The 23,282-nt window shown below is 46.8% G+C and overlaps 1 protein-coding gene across 3 annotated transcripts in view; it reads right to left on the bottom strand.

Moving 5' to 3' along the window:
* Positions 1 to 228: 228 nt before the first annotated feature.
* LOC140206171 (homeobox protein six1-like) overlaps positions 229 to 23,282 on the bottom strand; it is a 67,835-nt gene continuing 44,781 nt past the window's right edge. Inside the window, exons 1-3 of one of the 3 annotated variants that reach the window (XM_072274433.1) lie at positions 9,009 to 9,404; positions 3,051 to 3,214; positions 229 to 1,820 (exon numbers count right to left, since the gene is read on the bottom strand). In XM_072274433.1, the coding sequence (XP_072130534.1) occupies positions 1,541 to 1,820; positions 3,051 to 3,214; positions 9,009 to 9,404 (840 nt within the window). In that variant the 3' untranslated portion in view covers positions 229 to 1,540. Of the gene's footprint in view, positions 1,821 to 3,050; positions 3,215 to 9,008; positions 9,405 to 17,693; positions 17,767 to 23,282 lie in introns of those variants that run through there. The other 2 variants (XR_011888084.1, XR_011888086.1) reach the window with 2 other exon arrangements.

Genomic DNA, 23,282 nt, shown 5'->3' with positions numbered 1-23,282 from the left:
CCCAACCCCTCACTGCTCCACACTGCCCCGCGTCCCGACCTCCGACCGAACCCCCCACTGCCCCTCACTGCCCCGCGTCCCAACCTCCGACCGAACACCCCCACTGCCCCACACACCCAACCACTCACACACTCCCATCCCTGTCTCACCTCCAACTCTCCACATTTTCCCCTACCCCCCACACTCCCCCCAGCTCATAAACACAGCCGATCACATTAGTGTGTCTGGGACTTTATTTGGAAAGACATTATTCAGGCTGGGTCCCCCGCAGTAACCACACATCTACACGGGACTGGGTGGTGAAGGTGTAGTCGCCTGAACCGTCCCAAGCAAGATGTGAGCATGTCTCGTCTTTGGGGATCTCTGGGCAGGCTGCTAGCCAAGCCCTCCACCCCATGTGTGTGTGTGTGTGTGTGTGTGTGTGTGTGTGAGAGAGAGAGAGAGAGAGAGAGAGACTGTGTGTGTATATATAGGTGTGTGTGTCTCTCTGTATGTGTATGTGTGTGAGAGAGTGTGTGTGTGTATATATATGAGTGTGTGTGAGAGTATGTGTGAGAGAGTGTGTGTGTGACTGTGTGTGTGTCTGTATGTGTAAATTGTGTGTGTGTGTGTGTGTGTGAGTGAGACTGTGTATGTGAGAGAGTGTGTGTGTGTATATATGAGTGTGTGTGCAAGTCTGTGTATGTCTCTCTCTCTGTATGTGTATGTGTGTGAGAGGGTGTGTGTGTCTGTGAGTGTGTCTGTATGTGTGTGTGAGAGAGAAAGAGAGAGGGAGACTGTGTGTGTATATATATGAGTGTGTGTGAGAGTGTGTGTGAGACAGAGAGTATGTGTGTGTCTGTATGTGTGTGTGTGCGTGTCTGTATGTGTGTGTGTGACTCTGTGTGTGTCTGTATGTGTGTGTGTGTGTGTGTGAGACTCTGTGTGTGAGAGTGTGTGTGTGTATATATGTGTGTGTGTGAGAGTATGTGAGTGTGAGTGTGTGAGGGTGTGTGTGTGTGTGTGTGTGTATATGTATGAGTGTGTGTGAGTGTGAGTGTGAGTATGTGAGAGTGTGTGTGTATATGAGTGTGAGTGTGAGTGTCTGAGTGTTTGTTTCTGTGTGAGAGATCTCCTCTCCCTGTGATTGAACCCAGCTCTGCTGTCTGGAGGAGACACGAGGGTTCGCAGATGTTAGAATGTGGAGCTTCACGCAATCTGCTTGTGGAACACAGCGGGACGTGCAGCGCCTGGAGAGAGGGTGAGGCAGAGGAATTGTCCAACCCTGCATCTGGACTCATTTCTTCCTCCTCCCTCCACAGGTGCTGCTCGACCCGTTGTGTCATTCAGTGGGTAAAGCCAAAGTGATGCAGAGGATTTGGGATGAATTTACTAAAGTTTTAAACTTCCCTTGTTAATAAATTGATTGTTGAATAAACAACATTTTTAATGTTGCTGTAAATAAGGTTGAATGCTCTTGCACTTCTAAACCCTCAGATATCTGCACCCTCCCATTGCAACACTCCCCCCAAACCCGGGACCACTCCCTGCCTGTCCCCCATCACGATCCCAGGTCAACCAAGCTGGAGGTGAGGGGCCCCAGGACGGAGCCCTGCAGATGCCGGGGGTGCTGGAGCACGGGGCTGCCCAGCGGCAGGACCAAGTCTATGGGCTGGGCGTGGAGGCCGCCGGGGTACAAGATTCCTGGGGTGCCGGCCCGAGGATCGGGACTCAACTCTGGCGACATCTCCTCTTCGTCCGAGCTGCTCAGGGTGAGACCAGCACCTTGCACCTGGCGGTGTGGCTGCCGGCCCTGAGGGTTGGAGTTCTCGCCGTTCTCCCTGTGGAGAAAGGAGGAGGTGTCAGTGAGGTGGCCCTGTCGACTTGCTATGGGTCCCGTAGACATGTCAGGGGACTCTGTGGGTTCAATGGGTATCCATCGCCTCGCATTCACAAACATCCCTGTCTCCACCTTCCCCCTCACTCCTGAATCACTCCTCAACTCTCCCCTTAGTCCTGGATCAATCTCACTCCTGAATCGCTCACCAACTCTCCCCTTACTCCCAAATCAATCTCACTCCTGAATCGCTCACCAACTCTCCCCTTACTCCCAAATCAATCTCACTCCTGAATCGCTCACCAACTCTCCCCTTACTCCCAAATCAATCTCACTCCTGAATCGCTCACCAACTCTCCCCTTACCCCCAAATCAATCTCACTCCTGAATCGCTCACCAACTCTCCCCTTACTCCCAAATCAATCTCACTCCTGAATCGCTCACCAACTCTCCCCTTACTCCCAAATCAATCTCACTCCTGAATCGCTCCGCAACTCTCCCCTTCTTTCCCCTTACTCGCGGATCAATCTCACTCCTGAATCGTTCCCCAACTCTCCCCTTACTCCCAAATCAATCTCACTCCTGAATTGCTCCCCAACTCTCCCCTTCTTTCCCCTTACACCCAGATTGATTTCATTCCTGAATTGCTCCCCAACTCTCCCCTTACTCCTGAATCAACCTAACTCCTGGATTGCTCCCCAACTCTCCCCTTACTCCTGAATCAACCTAACTCCTGGATTGCTCCCCTCCTCATCTCACTCTGGGATCTTTCCCCACCTCTTCTCACTCCCTGTCCCCTCCCAACTGCCAGGGCACACCCTTTCCCCTCTTCAGTTCCAGATTAATCCCCATTCTCCTCACTCCTAGATCTCACTCTTCATCTGCTCTGTCCTCACTCTGGATCTCGCTCTTCATCTGCTCTGTCCTCAGTCTGGATCTCTCTGTACCTCCTATTCCAACTACTGGATCAACCCCCACCCCCCCCCCACATGCTCTTCTCAAATCCAGGATCACGCCACATCTTTTATCCCAACTCCTTGCCCTGCCCCTTCTTCCTGCCCCACTCCCAGATCATTCTCCCTTCTGACTCTTAGTTCACTCCCCGTCACCTTCCTCACTCCCAGATCAGTTCCCGTCCCTTTCCCAGACCCTTCTCTTTGTCCTACCCACTCCCGGATCACCGCCCTGTCACCCCCCCCCCCCGTTCCGTCTCACCCTACTCCCTACTCCCTACCTGTCCTTGGTCTCTGCCGCTCGGTCCCTCTGCCTTCGGTTCTTGAACCAGTTGCTGACCTGGGTGGTGGTCAGTCCGGTGGCCTCCGCTAGCTCCCTCTTCTCCCGAGGGGAAGGGTAGGGGTTGTGCAGATACCAGTCCCTCAGAACACCCCGAGACTTCTCCTGAACAGTGGCAAAGAGAATTAGTTTCTCCTCATTTCAGAGATTCAACACCACATCACCTGTTAATGAGGGCTGCGAACTGTAGAAGAATACAGGCCCTTCGGCCCACCAGTTCATGCTAACCACCATGCACTCTTCCACCTTTTCTATTCGAAATGTGGTTTATTCATGGGAAATGACTCTAACTTCTGACACACTGAGCTGCGTTCTCATTCATTTCTAACGAATCTAGAATTTAGGGGGTCATAGGTGACGGGTGCAAGGTGAAATATTGGGGGGCCTCTTATTTGGTAGCATATTAACACAATGGGAATTCGTAAATGCAAGAGATTCTGCAGATGCTGAAAACAAAGTACAGCACAGAAACAGGCCCTTCAGCCCATCTAGTCCTTGCCAAATCATTTAATCTACCTAGTCCAATCAGCCCACATACCCTCCAAACCCCCACCATCCAAACTTCTTTCAAACATTGAAATCAAGCTCGCATGCACTATCTGTGCTGGCAGCTCATTCCACACTCTCAACACCCTCTGAGTGAAGGATCTTCCACTCATGTTCCCCTTCACCCTTAACCCATGACTTCTACAAATCCAGTAGTGTAGTGGTTAGCACAGTGCCTTACGGTACCAGCAACCTGGGTTCAATTCCCGTTGCCAACCTGTAAGGAGTCTGTACATTCTCCCCATGTCAGCGAGGGTTTCCTCCGGGTGCTCTGGTTTCCTCCCACAGTCCAAAGACGTACCAGTTGGTAGGTTAATTGGTCATTGTAAGTTGTCCTCTGATTAGTTTAGTGTTAAATAGGTGGGTTGCTGGAGCAGAAGGGCGTACACCACACTGTATCTCAATAAATACAGTGTAATGGGTAAATGCAAGAGATTCTGCAGCTGCTGGAAATAGAGCCATAGAAAATTACTCATGAAAACAGGCCTTTCAGCCCATCTAGTCTGCTCTGGATTACTTAAAATGCCTACTCCCATCAACCTGCACCGGGATCACAGCACTCCATCCCACTACCAGCCACATACCTGTCCAAACTTCTCTTAAACATTGAAATCGAGTTCTTATGTACCACTTGCACTGGCAGCTCGTTCCATATCCTCACCAGCCTCTGTGTTTCCCTCATGTTCCCCTTAAACTTTTCACATTTCACCCTTAACCCTTGAGTAGTGCAGTGGAACCCATGCAGTTGTGGAACATAGAAACTTCTTACAGACAGAGGCGGGAATTGAACACAGAACACTGTCTTAGGGAGCTTGTATGTTCTCCTATGTGTTCCAGGTTTGTCCCACAGTCCTATCTCAATAAACAGACAGACAGAAAGGTAGATAGATAGATAGATAGATAGACAGAGAGAGGGAGATAAATAAATAAATATACAGACAGATAGACAGGCAAAAGGATAGGTAGGTAGACAGATAAAGAGGTAGGTAGATAGATAGATAGACAGACATATCGATAGATAGAAAGATGGATAGACATGGATAGCTAGATAGCCAGACAAATAGATAGACAGATAGATAGATAGATAGATAGATAAAGTTAGAGAGAGAGAGATAAACAGACTAACAAGGGTATTGTTGGGACTTGAGGACCTGGATTGTAAGGAAAGGTTGAATCGGTTCGGACATTATTCCTTGGCGACTAAGAGAATGAGGGGAGATTTGATGAAGGTATACACAATTTTGAGGGGCACCTTTCGATAGGTGCCGCGTCGTATGATGTGGGCAATCTTGGTCTTTAGTGATCATGGCTGTTTTTGGCAAATTTTTCTACAGAAGTGGTTTGCCATTGCCTTCTTCTGGGCAGTGTCTTTACAAGACGGGTAACCCCAGCCATTATCAATACGCTTCAGAGATTGTCTGCCTGGTGTCAGTGGTCACATAACCAGGACTGGTGATATGCACTGGCTGCTCATATGACCATCCACCAGGCTGATCCCATGGCTTCACATGACCCCGATCAGGGGGCTAAGCAGGTGCTACACCTTGCCCAAGGGTGATCTGCAGGCTAGCAGAAGAGAGGAGTGCCTTACACCTCCTTTGGTAGAGACTATCCCAACCACACCACCCGATGACGATTATAGAGAGGGTAAATAATGGTGCATATCTAGGAATAATGGTGCATGGTTCCCTGAAGGTGGAATCTCATGTGCATAGGGTGGTGAAGAAAGCTTTTGGTATGCTGGCCTTTATTAATCAGAGCATTGAGTATAGGAGTTGGGATGTAATGTTGAAATTGTACAAGGCATTGGTAAGGCCAAATTTGGAGTATTGTGTACAGTTCTGGTCACCGAATTATAGGAAAGGTGTCAACAAAATAGAGAGAGTACAGAGGAGATTTACTAGAATGTTACCTGGGTTTCAGCACCTAAGTTACAGAGAAAGGTTGAACAAGTTGGGTCTTTATTCTTTGGAGCGTAGAAGGTTGAGGGGGGACTTGATAGAGTTATTTAAAATTATGAGGGGGATAGATAGAGTTGATGTGGATGGGCTTTTTCCATTGAGAGTGGGGGAGATTCAAACAAGAGGACATGGGTTGAGCCTTAAAGGGCAAAAGTTTAGGGGTAACATGAGGGGGAACTTCTTTACTCAGAGAGTTGTAGCTGTGTGGAATGAGCTTCCAGCAGAAGTGGTTGAGGCAGGTTCGATGTTGTTGTTTAAAGTTAAATTGGATAGATATATGGACAGGAAAGGAATGGAGGGTTATGGGCAGAGTGCAGGTCGGTGGGACTAGGTGAGAGTAAGAGTTCGGCACGGACTAGAAGGGCCGGGATGGTCTGTTTCCGTGCAGTAATTGTTATATGGTTATATGGTTAAGTGCTGGCAGGCTTTTTCTACTGAGTTTGGATGAGACTAGGTGATAGGTTAAGGGTGAGAGGTGAAATATTTAAGGGGAACATGAGGAGGATCTTCTTCACTCAGAGGTGGTGAGAGTGGGGAACGAGCTGTCAGCGCGAGTGGCGGACGTGGGTTCAACTGCAACGTTTTAGAGAAGTTTGGATAGGTACATGGACGGGAGGGTTATGGAAGGCTATGTTCCCGGTGCAGGTCAATGGCAGAAAAACAGGTCGTCACGGACTAGATGGCCCGAAGGGTCTCGATGACACCAAGCACGTTAGTATCCGTGGTCTGCTTCGCTCAGAGCCCGATTACCATGTTGAAAGCAGCGCACAGAGAATGGAGAATGCCGGAGGTTAGGCAGTATCTGTGAAACAGCCGACGGTTCAGTCCCGGACCCTTCATCGGGACTCTAAACATCGGCTGTTTACTCTTCTCCATGGATGCTGCCTGACCTGCTGAGTTCCGCCAGCGTTTTGTGTGTGTTGCTCTGCATTGCCAGCCTCTGCAGACTTCCTGGTGTTTTACTTTGTGAATCGCCGAATGCATTGTAATTCTGTTATCCTATTGAATTTCATTTGCAATATAATTGAAAGCGCTCGCCCTTTACCAGAACAGAGGCGGACAGTGTGAGAGGGTACGGTACCAGAGGGTAGAGTGTGAGAGGGTAGGGTACGGTGTGAGAGGCGGCCAGACGGACAGGGCTAGGGCGGAGACAGACGGCCAGACGCTGTGGAGGAGACGGGGGCACGGAGAAACTCCCCCGGCCCGCTTCTGTCCGACACTGACATACAGGCGCAGAGGTAGAGGAGAATCGAAACGGGGCGAATGACGAGGGGACAGGGCTCCACGCAAGAACTGGGAGAGACGGATAGGGGGAGAGAAGAGACCCAGGGACAGGGGAGACTCCGGATCCACAGATAACGCCTGGGAGACGTGAAGCCGAGACTAGAGGGAGGGCAGCGAGTACCCAGACCCAGATAAACAATAGTCACCGTTAATAAACCTCAAACAAATAAATTCAACGTGTAACCTTAAAAAATATTCTCTCACCGCCCAGCTTTGCAGGTGCCTCTATCTATAACATGTTATTATTTCGAAATCTCCGTTCAAATCCCGTTGCTTGGAACTTACCGGGGGACTCCGATCACAACGGCCCGTTACCCACCGAGCACCTCCCGCTGACCGGTCGCCCACTGCTGAATCCTCAGCATGAATTCCAGCTCGAACCGACTCCATACCCGGTTACCAACGAGAATCGGCGATATTAACCCCATCCCGACGGAAGCCCACCGCAGCTCCAACCGACACAGCAAAGGCCAGTTCCCAACCCTCTCCAACACGGACTCCCAATGCAACTCCTCAACAACCACTGTTGAGGCTTTGGGGACCTTTACAAGGACGCTACCTGGTTCGGAAGGCATGTGCTATCACGACAGGCCCGATCCGCTTGGGTGGTTTTCTTCGGAACGCCGAAGGCTGAGGGGAGATCCGATAGAGGTTTATAAGATTATGAGAGGCATAGATCGAGTGGACAGAGAGTATATGTTTCCCAGGGTTGAAATGTCTAACACCAGAGGGCATGCATTGAAGGTGAGAGGGGGTAGGTTCAAAGGAGGTGTGAGGGGTAAGTTTTTTACTCAGAGAGTGGTGGATGCCTGAAATGTGCTGCCTGGTATGCTGGTAGAGGCAAATACATTAGAGGCTTTTAAGAGACATTTGGAGAGGTACATGGATGTGAGGAAGATGGAGGGATATGGACATGGTGTAGGTAGGAGGGGTTAGTGTTTGGGTGTTTTTGATTTGCTTTTTAGCTGGTTCAGCACAACACTGTGGGCCGAATGGCCCGTTCCTGTGCTGTACTGGTCTATGTTCTATGTTCTACAACCCTCTCCAAAACTGATCTCGAAAGCCTACCTACCCCAAGACCTAACCCGAACACCAATCCTCTCCAAAACCGGCCCCTAATACCCTCCAACTCTCATCACTTGACCCCAGCAATCAAGCCCCTCTAAACTGACCCCAATACTTACCAACCAAATCACCTGTCTGCCACCAACCCTAGACAAAACTGACCCCAACACTTAGCAGCCAGAACACTTGACCCAACACAAATCTTCACGCACCGCTGACCCCCTCCTGAACCTTGACCCAAGCAACACACCACTTCCCAACACTAATTCCTCCCCCCCCCCCACAAAAACTGATAGCCCCAACACTGACCAGTTCTCATCCCCAAACACGAACTGTGCTGGTGCAACCTCATCTTCAGACCATAAAACACAGGATCGGAATTAGGCCATTCTGTCCATCAAATCTGCTCTGCCATTCCATCACGGCTGATTTAATCTCCCTCTCAACCCCATTCTCCTGTTTTCTCCCGTAATCTTTGACGCCCTTACTAATCAAGAACCCATCAACCTCGGCTTTAAATATACTTAATGATTTAGCCTCCACAGTGTCGGTGGCAATGAATTCTACCCCCCGGCGAAAACAAATCTGTTCAAAAGGGTCACGTTTCCATTCTGAGGCTGCCCCAGCCATTCCTAGACTCCCCCCCAACATCCTCTCCGTCCACCCTATCGAGGCCTTTCAATATTCGATCAGTTTCAGTGAGATCCCCCCTCAATCTTCTAAACGCCGGCGAGTACGGGCCCAGAGACCTCAATCGGTCCTCATATTGACCCTTTCATTCCCGGGATCATTCTCGTGTCAATCCGTGTCATTGGGTCCTCTCCAACGTCAGCACATCCTTTCTAAGATAAGGGGCCAAAACTGCTCTCAATACTCCAAGTGCGACCTGACCAGTGCCTTCTAAAGCTCCAACAGTACATCCTTGCTTTTATACTCTCGAAATGAATGCTAACATTGCATTTGCCTTCCTCACCACCGACTCAACCTGTGAGTTAACCTTCCGGGACTCCTGCTCGAGGATCGCCGCGCCGGAGGAGCCTCACCTTGAAGCAGTAACTCGTCTCCTCTCCATCCCAGATGGTGCGGGGCAGCGGGAACTTCCTGCGGACCCTGTACTTGCCCACGGCCCCCAGGGGCCGCCCCCTCAGCTTCTCGGCTTCGGTATAGTGCGCCTTCAGCCACAGCTGCTGCAGCTTCGGGTGGTTCTGCGCCGAGAAGTGGCAGCTCTCCAGGATCTTGTAGAGTTCTCGGAAGTTGCCCCGATGGAAGGCAACGATGGCCTTGGCCTTCAGGACGCTCTCGTTCTTCTGCAGGTGGTCGCAGGGCGGCAGGGACCACAGGAACCTGCCCAGCCTCTCAATACTGCCTCCCTGCTGAAGTACCTCGCACACGCAAGCCACCTGCTCCTCTGTGAAGCCAAAGGAAGTGAACATAGACATGGTGGCCGTGGCCGGGGCTCGCCCGGCTCTGAAACCCTCACCTGGACTCTGTGTCTCGGTTGCAATGCCCAAACTCATCTGCTATTGGCTGCTGGTTCACTCAATGCAGGGAGGAAGCAGGATCAAATTTTCTTCAATAATTCACCAGCGAGGCTGTGTCAGTAACAGAAACCCGATCCACAGCGCTGCGTCCTCGGGCACATCCAGCCGTTCGACGGAGCCGTCCTGAGAAGGCAATAACTACAACCTGCATTTACCTAGCAGCCCCTACGGACACGACCCGCTTAGAGTTTTACAGAAGGGTGGCCCAAGGTTACTCGGTGTTCATTTAGATGATGGGATTGATGGCTTGGTGGCCAAGTTTGCCAACAAGACAGAGACGGGTGGAAGGACAGGTACTATTGAGGAAGCAAGGAGGCAGCAGATGAGGAGAATAGGCAAAGAAGTGGCAGATGGTACACAATGTCGGGACCTCTATGGTCATGCACTTTGGTAGAAGTAATAAAAGCATAGACTAAATTTAGAGAAAATTCAAAAATCTGAGGTGCAAACGTACTTGGGAGTCCACATACAGGGTTCCCTAAAGGTTCATTTGCTGGCTGAGTTGGTGGTGAGGAAGGAGAATGCGATATTTGTGTTCATTTTGAGAGGAGGAGAATATAAAAGCAAGGATGTGATGTTGAGGTTTTATAAAGCACTGATGAGGCCTCACTTGGAGTATTGAAAGCAGTTTGACCCGGATCTGGGCCGTACCCTCCAAATATCCGGACCTGCATCTCGGTTTTATTGCTCTACCTTACTTTCAATTTTTCTATTTTCTATTTATGATTTATAATTTAAATGTTTAATATTTACTATCGATTTGTAATCCAGGGAGTGGGAAGCACAGAATCAAATATCACTGTGATGATTGTACGTTCTAGTATCAATTGTTTGGCGACAATGAAGTATAAAGTTTGGGGCCTCTTATCTGAGAAAGGATATGCTGATGTTGGAGAGGATTCAGAGGAGGTTCACGAGACTGATTCCAGGAATGAAAGGGTTATCACATGATTGTTTGATGGCTATGGGCCCGTACTCACTGGAATTCAAAAGAATGAAGGGGGATCTCTTTGAAACCTATCGAATGTAGAAAGGCCTAGATAGAGTGGATGTGGGAAGGATGTTTCCTATGGTGGGGGAGTCTAGGACCAGAGGCCACAGCCTCAGAATAGGATAGCCTTTCAGAACAGAGATGAGGGAAAATGAATCAGCCTGGATGAAATGGTGGAGCAGACTCAATGGGCCAAATGGCCTAATTCTGCTCCTGTATCTTATGGTCTTATTGTAAATGGTTCAGGTTCCTGACTTCTGAATTATCTTATCTCTTCTCTTCTCCAAACCTGTCTATCACCTCCCTCTGGTTCCCCTCCTCCTTTCTCCCATGGTCCACTCTCCTCTCCTATCAGATTCCTTCTTCTTCACTCCTTTACCTTTTTCACCTATCACCTCCCAGCTTCTTACTTCATCCCTCTCCCCTTCACCTGGTCTCACCTATCACCTGCCATCTCGTACTTCTTCTCCTCTCCCCACCTTCTTTTTCTGGCTTAACCCCCCCCCCCCCAACACCTTCCTTTCCAGTCTTGAAGAAGAGTCTCGGAAAATGGTGACTGTTTATTCTGCTCCATAGATGCTGCCTGACCTGCTGAGTTCACCCAGTTCACCCACCATTTTGTGTGTGTGCTGCTCTGGATTTCCAGCATGTGGAGAATCTCATGTGTTTCTAATGAAAGGTTGTCAGTCTGGAACGTTAACACTATTTCTCTCTCCACAGACACTGCCTGACTGCACTTTCTGCACTTTCAGATTTTTAGCATCTGCAGCGTTCTGCATTGTAACTCCCTCCCTCTCTCAGCCCCACCAACCCCACCACCCTTGGAGAAATCTGTCCTCCTCCAATTCTGGCCTCTCACTCCGCTACCCATTTCCATTCCTTTTCCAGCGGCAGCCATTCCTTCATACCTGTGCCCCCACCTTTCTGCCTCTCTCCATCCCCATCCCACCCCTTGAACCACACCTCTCCCAGCCCAGCATCTCCTGACGTGCCTCAGAGTCGGATTTTGTGAAGTCTTGTGGGACGTCTAGTGATGTTACTATCACCTTTATGAAAGGAAGCCTGCCTCAGGTAACCCATCCCCCTCGTGTTACCATGGGAACAGGGGTCCAGCAACCAGCAGGTATTGTTTCGTCACTACTAGGTCTAAGACCTGGTTGCCAGGGGAGACCAGATCAACTTACATTTCAGGACAGAGCGGCTCCCAAATACAAAACAGCCTCCTCAAGTTTCCCTGATACAAAGCAGCTTGAAATAGTTCGGATATAATTACCTGTGTGCAGCAAAATTATGCCAGTTGTCATGGTAACTTTGGAGGTGACACTGGGCTCTTCCTGCACACGACCTCGCCGGGTCATCGCAAAAGGCTTCATAAGGCATTGTACTCGCTAGAGTTGAGAAGAATGAGGGGGGAATCTCATTGAAACCTATAGAATATTGAAAGGCCTAGATAGAGTGGATGTGGGGAGGACATTTCATATACAACCATATAACCATATAACAATTACAGCACGGAAACAGGCCATCCCGGCCCTTCTAGTCCGTGCCGAACTCTTACTCTCACCTAGTCCCGCCAACCTGCACTCAGCCCATAACCCTCCATTCCTTTCCTGTCCATATAGCTGTCCAATTTAACTCTGAACATCAACATCAAACCTGCCTTAACCATTTCTGCTGGAAGCTCGTTCCACACAGCTACCACTCTCTGAGTAAAGAAGATCCCCCTCATGTTACCTGTAAACTTTTGTCCTTTAACTCTCAACTCATGTCCTCTTGTTTGAATCTCCCCCACTCTCAATGGAAAAAGCCTATCCACGTCAACTCTATCTATCCCCCTCATAATTTTAAATACCTCTATCAAGTCCCCCCTCAACCTCCTATGTTCCAAAGAATAAAGACCCAACTTGTTCAACCTTTCTCTGTAACTTAGGTGATGAAACCCAGGTAACATTCTAGTAAATCTCCTCTGTACTCTCTCTATTTTGTTGACATCTTTCCTATAATTCGGTGACCAACACTGTACACAATACTCCAAATTTGGCCTTACCAATGCCTTGTACAATTTCAACATTACATCCCAACTCCTATACTCAATGCTCTGATTAATAAAGGCCAGCATACCAAAAGCTTTCTTCACCACCCTATCCACATGAGATTCCACCTTCAGGGAACTATGCACCATTATTCCTAGATCCCTCTGTTCTACTGCGTTCTTCAATGCCCTACCATTTACCATGTATGTCCTATTTTGATTAGTCCTACCAAAATGTAGCACCTCACATTTATCAGCATTAAACTCCATCTGCCATCTTTCAGCCTGATCTTCTAACTGGCCTAAATCTCTCCGCAAGCTTTGAAAACCTACTTCATTATCCACAACTCCACCTATCTTAGTATCATCTGCATACTTACTCATCCAATTTACCACCCCATCATCCAGATCATTAATGTATATGACAAACAACACTGGACCCAGTACAGATCCCTGAGGCACACCACTAGTCACCGGCCTCCAATCTGACAAACAGTTATCCACCACTACTCTCTGGCATCTCCCATCCAGCCACTGCTGAATCCATTTTACTACTTCAATATTAATACCTAACAATTGAACCTTCCTAACCAACCTTCTGTGTGGGACCTTGTCAAAGGCCTTACTGAAGTCCATATAGACAACATCCACCACCTTACCCTCGTCAACTTTCCTAGTAACCTCATCAAAAAATTCAATAAGATTTGTCAAGCATGACCTTCCACGCACAAATCCATGTTGACTGTTCCTAATCAGATCCTGTCTATCCAGATAATTATATATACCATCTCTAAGAATACTTTCCATCAATTTACCCACCACTGACGTCAAACTCACAGGCCGATAATTGCTAGGTTTACTCTTAGAACCCTTTTTAAACAATGGAACAACATGAGCAATACGCCAATCTTCCGGAACCATCCCCGTTTCTAATGACATTTAAAATATTTTTGTCAGAGCCCCTGCTTTTTCCACACTAACTTCCCTCAAGGTCCTAGGGAATATCCTGTCAGGATCTGGAGACTTATCCACTTTTATATTCCTTAAAAGCTCCAGTACTTCCTCTTCTTTAATCATCATAGTTTCCATAACTTCCCTACCTGTTTCCCTTATCTTACACAATTCAAAATCCTTCTCCTTAGTGAACACCGAAGAAAAGAAATTGTTCAGAATCTCCCCCATCTCTTTTGGCTCCACACATAGCCGTCCACTCTGATTCTCTAAGGGACCAATTTTATCCCTCACTATCCTTTCGCTATTAATATAATGATAGAAACCCTTGGGATTTATTTTCACCTTACTTGCCAGGTGACCTCATATCTTCTATTAGCTTTTCTAATTTCTTTCTTAAGATTCTTTTTACATTCTTTATATTCCTCAAGCACCTCATTTACTCCATGCTGCCTATATTTATTGTAGATATCTCTCTTTTTTCGAACCAAGTTTCCAATATTCCTTGAAAACCATGGCTCTCTCAAACTTTTAACCTTTCCTTTCAACCTACAGGAACATAAAGATTCTGTACTCTCAAAATTTCACCTTTAAATGACTTCCATTTCTCAATTACATTCTTCCCATAAAACAAATTGTCCCAATCCACTCCTTCTAAATCCGTTTGCATCTCCTCAAAGTTAGCCTTTCTCCAATCAAAAATTTCAACCCTGGGTCCAGACCTATCCTTCTCCAGAATTATATTGAAACTAATGGCATTGTGATCACTGGACCCGAAGTGCTCCCCAACACAAGCCTCTGTCACCTGACCTATCTCATTCCCTAACAGGAGATCCAACACTACCCCTTCTCTAGTTGGTACCTCTATGTATTGCTGCAAAAAACTATCTTGCACACATTTTACAAACTCCAAACCATCCAGCCCTTTTACAGTTTGGGCTTCCCAGTCTATGTGTGGAAAATTAAAATCTACCACAATCACAACCTTGTGCTTACTACAAATATCTGCTATCTCCTTACAAATTTGCTCCTCCAACTCTCGCTCCCCATTAGGTGGTCTATAATACACCCCCATAAATGTTACTACACCTTTTCCATTCCTCAATTCCACCCAAATAGCCTCTCTAGATGAGTCCTCTAATCTATCCTGCCAGGGCACCACTGTTATATTTTCTCTGACAAGCAATGCAACACCTTCCCCTCTTGTCCCTCCTATTCTATCACACCTGAAGCAATGAAATCCAGGAATATTTAGTTGCCAATCACAACCCTCCTGCAACCATGTTTCACTAATAGCTACAACATCATACTTCCAGGTATCAATCCATGCTCTAAACTCATCCACCTTTCTTATAATGCTCTTAGCACTAAAATAAGTATGGTGGGAGAAGTTCAGGAACAGAGGGTACAGCTTCAGAATAGGCGACATTAGTCAGACTGCGCTTGAAGTTTTGTGGGCAGTTTTGGACCCCTTATCTAAGAAAAGATGTGCTGGCATTGGAGAAGGTCCAGAGGAGATTTATGAGAATGATTCCTGGAATGGAAGGGTGAATGTATGAGGAGCGTTTGATGGCTCTGGGCCTGTACTCACTGGAATTTAGAAGAATGAGGGGAGATCTCATTGAAGCATATCGAATATTGAAAGGACTAGATAGGGTGGATGTGAAAAGGATATTTTCAGTTGTGGGGGAGTCTAAGAGCAGAAGACAGAGCCTCAGAGTAGAAGAACATCCTCTTAGAGCAGAGATGAGGAGGAATTTCTTTAGCCAGAGGGTGGTGAATCTGTGGAATTCATTGCCACAGACAGCTGTGGAGGCTAAGCTATTGTATGTACTGTATATAAAGTGAAGGTTGATGGGTGTGAGACTAGTCAAGGAATCAAAGGTTACAGGGAGAAGGCAGGAGAATAGGTTTGAAAGGGATAATAAATCGGCCATGATGGAATAGTGGAGCAGACTCGATGGGCTGAATGGCCTAATTCTGCTCATATGTCTTATGGTGTTAATCCAATAATCTGTAATGCCATTATTCAAAGGTCCAAGTGGATCATAGAATCATGCACAGAACAGGCCCTTCAGCCCATTATATCCATGCTGAACCATCGATTTGCCTAGTCCCATCAACCTGCACCCAGACTGTATCTCTCTGTGCCTCTCCCATCCATGTAACCATCCAAATTTCAAATGTCCAAATGTTGAAATCGAACCTGCAACCATCACTTGTGCTGGCAGCTCATTTCACACCCTCACCACCCTCTGAGTGAAGAAATTTCCCCTCAGGTTCCCCTTAAACTTTTCACCTTTTACCTTTAACCTATGACCTCTGGTTGTAGTCCCATCCAACCTCAGTGGAAAAAGCCTGCTTGCATTTACCATACCTATACCCCTCATTATTTTGTATACCTCTACCAAATCTCCTCTCAATCTTCTACATTCCAAGGAATAAAGTCCTAACCTATTCAATCTTTCTTTATAACTCAGGTCCTCCAGACCTGGCAACATCCTTGTAAATTTTCTCTGTATTCTTTCAATCTTATTTACATCTTTCCTGTAGGTAGGTGACCAAAACTGCACACAGTACTCCAAATTAGGCCTCACCAATGTCTTATACAACCTCAATATAACAGCCCATCTCCTGTACTCAGTACATTGATTTAGGAAGGCCTACCTCTGTAGAAATTTGTGAGGGTCTTTGGAGACATACTGAATCTCCTCAAACTCACAACGAAGTAGAGCTGTTAGTGTGCCTTCTTCATGGCTTTATCAATGTGTTGGCCCAGGTTAGATCTTCTGAGATTCTCTCTCCGCAGGCGCTGTCTGACCAGCTGAGAGTTTCCTTCATTATCTGCGAATATTTGACTTTCACTCTCATATTCATCCCCCCATCAAAACAAAATCCACGGTCCTCGATCCTCCACCTGCAACTTCCACAAGACGGTGCCAGTGACCAATGGCAACATCTTGCAGGCAGCTTACAAACTGCAGGATATACTCTTTCCAGATGTAGTTCTTCTTCTAAACTTCATTCGATGGTGCCTGTAATTTCCCTTTTAAGAATCTACTGGTTGAGTGAATGATCTGGCACTTCTGGGGGAATTGGTGTGGAGTACAACAATGCATGCCCCAGGGGGTGACTGCGTCGATTTCTAATGGCAGAAGTGTTGAGCAAGATTAAAATCGATGAGGATGGGAAGGGGGAACAATCAGGCATTCGGTACCGTCCACCTGCGTTGGACTGGTCTCTGTCTTGCTGCCGGTGAAGGTGCAGGAGTCTTGGGTCCCACGTTCAATTGCCTCATCAGCGAGAGGACATGGACTCACTTTTGGCTGTGGCTTGAGGTGTCCTGTCCTCAGTAGAGAATGGGTTTTACTACTTGAATGATCTGATCGTGGCGCTTCGGTGTAGAACTGGATCTGCAGCTGTGGCCCGCAGTCGTCGACACAGCGCTGGCTCGGTAGCTGTGGCCGCGATCATCGGCTCCTGGACCGGCTTCACTAGCCTTGGCGACTCGTGTGGCTGTGGACTCACTCTTGGGGTCTCTACAGTTTGAGGTTTAATGTTTTCTGTGCTATTTGGTGGCTTTTTGCTGTTTGCGTGTGTAGGGGATTTCTTCTTTTATGTTACGGCGTATGTTAATCAAAATGGCTTCTTTGTTATGTTAAATGCTGAGGGAGTCTCTAGCTAGCACTTTGCTTGGGTTATAACAGATAACAGAGTGAATGCACCAATGGGTGTCCATGTTATTCTTTCTTCGGGTGATATGCTGTCTCATACGGCTGGGAACCAGGGGTTTTGGGGGGGAGTTGGAGGAGAGACTGGGAGGACGACGGACATATGGGGAGTGCTCTGGTCAATCACATCGGGTCGTCCCGGGCTGCGAGTCGAAGGGGTCAGCGTGGATCGCAGAGGGAAGAAAGGAGGTCCCGAGCTCCAACGTGTGCACAAGAAATTGAACTTCGATAAGTCTGGCACCTTTTCCATTCCTTTTTTGTATTGTACCTCTACTAATCTCATAGACTTAGTAATATCTATAAAGTGTAATTGGTAAAACGTACATTGTGTGCTGGCTGATGATTGATGTTTGGAGCTGAATCAGGTGGCATTTGTACGGCAACCGACGTAACCGGGAGACAAGGTGGGCAGCGGACGGGGTTTCCCCGAGATAAATACGAGCCAATATAGCTGAGCGTTATGCATGATTTGTTCTTTTTTGCACATCTGATGGTCTCACTGTGTCAGGGTATTCCTTCAAATGGGCTCCACGGTGTTTCTTTGTTCTGGGGCTGCTGCAAGAGGACGATTCTCAGGGTTGTATACTGTATATACTTTGATAATATATGTACTTTAAACTTTGAACTTAATGGCTCGGTTTGGAATCCTCAATTAGAATCAGAATTCAGGTTTGATATCACCGGCATATATCATGAAATTTGTTAATTTTGCGGCACCGGTATAATGCAATAGATGATAACAGAGAAAAAAATAAATAAATGAATTAGAGTAAGTGTGTATATACAAATAACATATTAAATATTTAAATCAAGAGTAGTAGTGCAAAAATAGAAATAATAAAAAAGTAGTGAGGTAGTGTTCATGGGTTCGATGTTTATTCAGAAATCGGATGGCAGAGGGGAAGAAGCTCTTCCTGAATCATTGAGTGGGGGTCTTCAGGCTCCTGTACCTCCTTCCTGATGGTAGCAAGGGAAGGGGACATGTCCTGGGTGATGGGGGTCCTTAATGATGGACGCCACCTTTCTGAGGCAATGCTCCTTGAAGATGTCCTGGACGCTAGTGCCTATGATGGAGCTGACTGAGTTTATAACTCTGCAGCTTACCTCAATCCTGTGCAGTAGCTCCACTCCACCCCTAACGATGCAGCCTGTTAGAATGCTCTCCACAGTACATCCGTGTAAGATCTTCAGTGCTTTAGGTGACAAACTCCTGATGAAATATCGCCACTGTCTTTGGGAGCCAGGTGGTTGTGCGTTAAAGCATGATAATGAACGAACTTCACAAGGCTGTCTGCCCTCGTAGAACCACCATGTATAGAGACGTGGAGCGACACACAGATGATGCCCCTCTGGGATGAATCTCAAGGTTGTATACCGTACATACAATGTACTTAGAACTTTGAACTATAGAGGGTGGACTTGGATAGAACACCAGCAATACCAGCTAGTTGAGTGGTGTTGCAGCAACAAGCTTGAACTCAACATCAGTAAGATCAAAGGACTGATGGTGGACTTCAGAAAGGGTAAGATGAGGGAACACACTCCAGTCCTTGTCAAGAGATCAGAAGTGGAAAGAGTGAGCAATTTCAAGTTCCTGGGTGTCAATATCTCTGAGGATCTAACTTGGACCCAACATATTGAGGCAGCTACAAAGAAGGCAAGACAGTAGCTATATTTCGTCAGAAGATTTGGTATATTCCATATTTCTACAGGTGTACCATGGAGAGCATTCTAACTGGCTGCAGCACCATCTGCATGGGAGGGGGGACAATGCACAGGATCGAAATATGCTGTGCAAGCATTTAAAGGTTGCATGGATGAACTGCAACAAATGTTCATCCCTGTTTGGCAAAAGAATAAATCAAGGAAGGTAGTGCACCCGTGGCTGACAAGAGAAATTAGGGATAGTATCAATTCCAAAGAAGCAGCATACAAATTAGCCAGAGAAAGTGGCTCACCTGAGGACTGGGAGAAATTCAGAGTTCAGCAGAGGAGGACAAAGGGCTTAATTAGGAAGGGGAAAACAGATTATGAGAGAAAACTGGTAGGGAACATAAAAACTGACTGTAAAAGCTTTTATAGATATGTAAAAAGGAAAAGACTGGTACAGACAAATGTAGGTCCCCTGCAGACAGAAACAGGTGAATTGATTATGGGGAGCAAGGACATGGCAGACCAATTGAATAATTACTTTGGTTCTGTCTTCACTAAGGAGGACATAAATAATCTTCCAGAAATAGTAGGGGACAGAGGGTCCAGTGAGATGGAGGAACTGAGCGAAATACATGTTAGTAGGGAAGTGGTGTTAGGTAAATTGAAGGGATTGAAGGCAGATAAATCCCCAGGGCCAGATGGTCTGCATCCCAGGGTGCTTAAGGAAGTAGCCCAAGAAATAGTGGATGCATTAGTGATAATTTTTCAAAACTCGTTAGATTCTGGACTAGTTCCTGAGGATTGGAGGGTGGCTAATGTAACTCCACTTTTTAAAAAAGGAGGGAGAGAGAAACCGGGGAATTATAGACCGGTTAGCCTAACGTCGGTGGTGGGGAAACTGCTGGAGTCAGTTATCAAGGATGTGATAACAGCACATTTGGAAAGTGGTGAAATGATCGGACAAAGTCAGCATGGATTTGTGAAAGGAAAATCATGTCTGACGAATCTCATAGAATTTTTTGAGGATGTAACTAGTAGAGTGGATAGGGGAGAACCAGTGGATGTGGTATATTTGGATTTTCAGAAGGCTTTTGACAAGGTCCCACACAGGAGATTAGTGTGCAAACTTAAAGCACATGGCATTGGGGGTAAGGTATTGGTGTGGGTGGAGAGTTGGTTAGCAGACAGGAAGCAAAGAGTGGGAATAAACGGGACCTTTTCAGAATGGCAGGCGGTGACTAGTGGGGTACCGCAAGGCTCAGTGCTGGGACCCCAGTTGTTTACAATAAATATTAATGACTTGGATGAGGGAATTAAATGCAGCATCTCCAAGTTTGCGGATGACACGAAGCTGGGTGGCAGTGTTAGCTGTGAGGAGGATGCTAAGAGGATGCAGGGTGACTTGGATAGGTTGGGTGAGTGGGCAAATTCATGGCAGATGCAATTTAATGTGGATAAATGTGAAGTTATCCACTTTGGTGGCAAAAATAGGAAAACAGATTATTATCTGAATGGTGGCCGATTAGGAAAAGGGGAGGTGCAACGTGACCTGGGTATCATTATACACCAGTCATTGAAAGTGGGCATGCAGGTACAGCAGGCGGTGAAAAAGGCGAATGGTATGCTGGCATTTATAGCGAGAGGATTCGAGTACAGGAGCAGGGAGGTACTACTGCAGTTGTACAAGGCCTTGGTGAGACCGCACCTGGAGTATTGTGTGCAGTTTTGGTCCCCTAATCTGAGGAAAGACATCCTTGCCATAGAGGGAGTACAGAGAAGGTTCACCAGATTGATTCCTGGGATGGCAGGACTTTCATATGAAGAAAGAATGGATGAACTGGGCTTGTACTCGTTGGAATTTAGAAGATTGAGGGGGGATCTGATTGAAACGTATAAGATCCTAAAGGGATTGGACAGGCTAGATGCAGGAAGATTGTTCCCGATGTTGGGGAAGTCCAGAACGAGGGGTCACAGTTTGAGGATAGAGGGGAAGCCTTTTAGGACTGAGATTAGGAAAAACTTCTTCACACAGAGAGTGGTGAATCTGTGGAATTCTCTGCCACAGGAAACAGTTGAGGCCTGTTCATTGGCTATATTTAAGAGGGAGTTAGATATGGCCCTTGTGGCTACGGGGGTCAGGGGGTATGGAGAGAAGGCTGGGGCGGTGTTCTGAGTTGGATGATCAGCCATGATCATAATAAATGGCGGTGCAGGCTCGAAGGGCCGAATGGCCTACTCCTGCACCTATTTTCTATGTTTCTATGTTTCTATGTTTCTACAGAGAGTTGTCAACTCAGTCAGCTCCATCATGGGCAGTAGTCCCCCCAGCATCCCAGCATCCATCATTAAGGATGTGCCTTGTTTTTCATTAGCTACCAAGAGGAAGGAGATACAGGAGCCTAAAGGCACACGCTCAATGATTCAGGAACAGCTCCTTCGCCCCTGCCATCAGATTTCTGAATGGACAATGAATCCATGAATACTTTTTTTTCCCTCTTCTTTTGCAATACTTATTTAATTTAATATGCTGGTATGGTGGTAGAGTCAAATACATTGGAGGCTTTGAAGAGACATTTAGATAGGCACATGGATGTAAGGAAGATGGAGGGATATGGACATGGTGTAGGTAGGAGGGATTAGTGTTTGGGGGTTTTTGTCGTGCTGGTGTTTGTAGTTCTGAGCAAGGTACACACATAGATACATACATATATACACATATTTCTTATTGTAATTTTGATTCTGCATTACATTGTACTGCTGCCACAAAACAACAAACTTCGCAACATATGCAGGTGATATTAAACCTGATTCTGATTCTAACCTTAAGCAACCTCCTGTACAAAATCCTCAAATGTCTTCTGACAAACCCTAACACTGACAATTTACTCTCATCAAATCCACTAGTCACCTCCTCAAACTCAATAGATTAGGCAAAAGGTGTTGACTCGCCTCCATCCAGGACATCTTCAAGGAGCGATGCCTCAGAAAGGGGGCATCCATCATTAAGGACCCCCATCACCCAGGACATACCCTCTTCTCATTGCTACCATCAGGGAGGAGGTACAGGAGCCTGAAGACACACACTCAATGATTCAGGAACAGCTTCTTCCCCTCTGCCATCCGATTTCTGAATGGACATTGAACCCATGAGCTCTACCTCACTACTTTTTCATTATTTCTATTTTTGCACTACTATTCTTGATTGAACTATTTAATATATATATATATATATATATATATATATATAAATATATTATTTACTCTTACTCTATTTACACTTACTCTAATTCATTTATTTATTTTTTTCTCTATTATCATCTATTGCATTATACCGGTGCCGCAAAATTAACAAATTTCATGACATATGCCGGTGATATCTATGTTGAGCATAGATAGGGTTAATGTGCACAGCTTTTGTCCAGGGTTCGGGAATCAAGAACCAGAGGATACAGAGGGGAAAGATTTAATGGGAACGCGAGGGGTAACTTTTCCACCCAGAGGGTGGTCAGTGTATGGAACGAGCTGCCAGAGGAAGTAGTTGAGGCAGGTACATTAAGAACATTTAAAAGTTACTTACTTACTTACCACCCGCTACATCACTGGTGTTCAGGGCAGCAATGAAGGTTCTCCATTTCTGTTGGTGTTGTGGGTTTCCTTCATCGTGACAGTCGCTTTTCGGTTTTCACTACTGTCAGTCATGCAAGTCCCAGGTGGAGACTCAGGAATACCGTCGCACTCAGATAAAGAAGGATTCTTCATTGCTGCTTTTTGACCATTCAGGGTTGTTAGCCCTGAGCTGAACCCCTGAACCTGGAGGACCGGTGACCACTCCTAGTCTGGCCTCTACCCTTTGACCTGTTTGGCATGGGTGACCCTAGCAACAGCCAAAGCATGAAGTCCTGACTCCAGCCAACATATCTCTCCGGGTCATTGAGGCACGCAAACCTCCAAACCCTACAACAAGCTTGTGGTCCTCTTGGACAGGTACATGGATAGAGGTTTAGAGGGCTATCTATTGAATATTGAAAGGCCAAGAGAAGGTGAAAGTTTCCTATAGTGGAGGAGTCTAGGACTAGAGGATACAGCCTCAGAATAGAGGGACATCCATCTAGAATGGAGATGAGGAGGAATTTCTTTAGCCAGGGGGTAGAGAAGCTGTGGAGGCTAAGTCATTGGGTAATTCAAAGTGGAGGTTGATAGGTTCTTGATTATGGGGTTGATAGGGATAATAAATCAGCTGTGACAGAATTGCAGAGCAGATTTGATGGGCCAAGTGGCCTAATTCTGCTTCAATATCTTATGGATATGGTCCAATCGTGGGAATATGGGGCCAGTTCGGGGGGTGGTGGTGGGGATTGCTCAACATGAAACAGTTGGGCTGAAGGGCTTCTATGACCCTTGAGACCTGAGCGATACCA

Source organism: Mobula birostris, chromosome 12 (genome assembly GCF_030028105.1).
Source record: "Mobula birostris isolate sMobBir1 chromosome 12, sMobBir1.hap1, whole genome shotgun sequence".
NCBI classification, from domain to species: Eukaryota; Metazoa; Chordata; class Chondrichthyes; order Myliobatiformes; family Myliobatidae; genus Mobula; species Mobula birostris.
The sequence above is the reverse complement of the archived record's forward strand: the minus strand, read 5'-3'. Positions and strand labels throughout refer to the sequence as shown.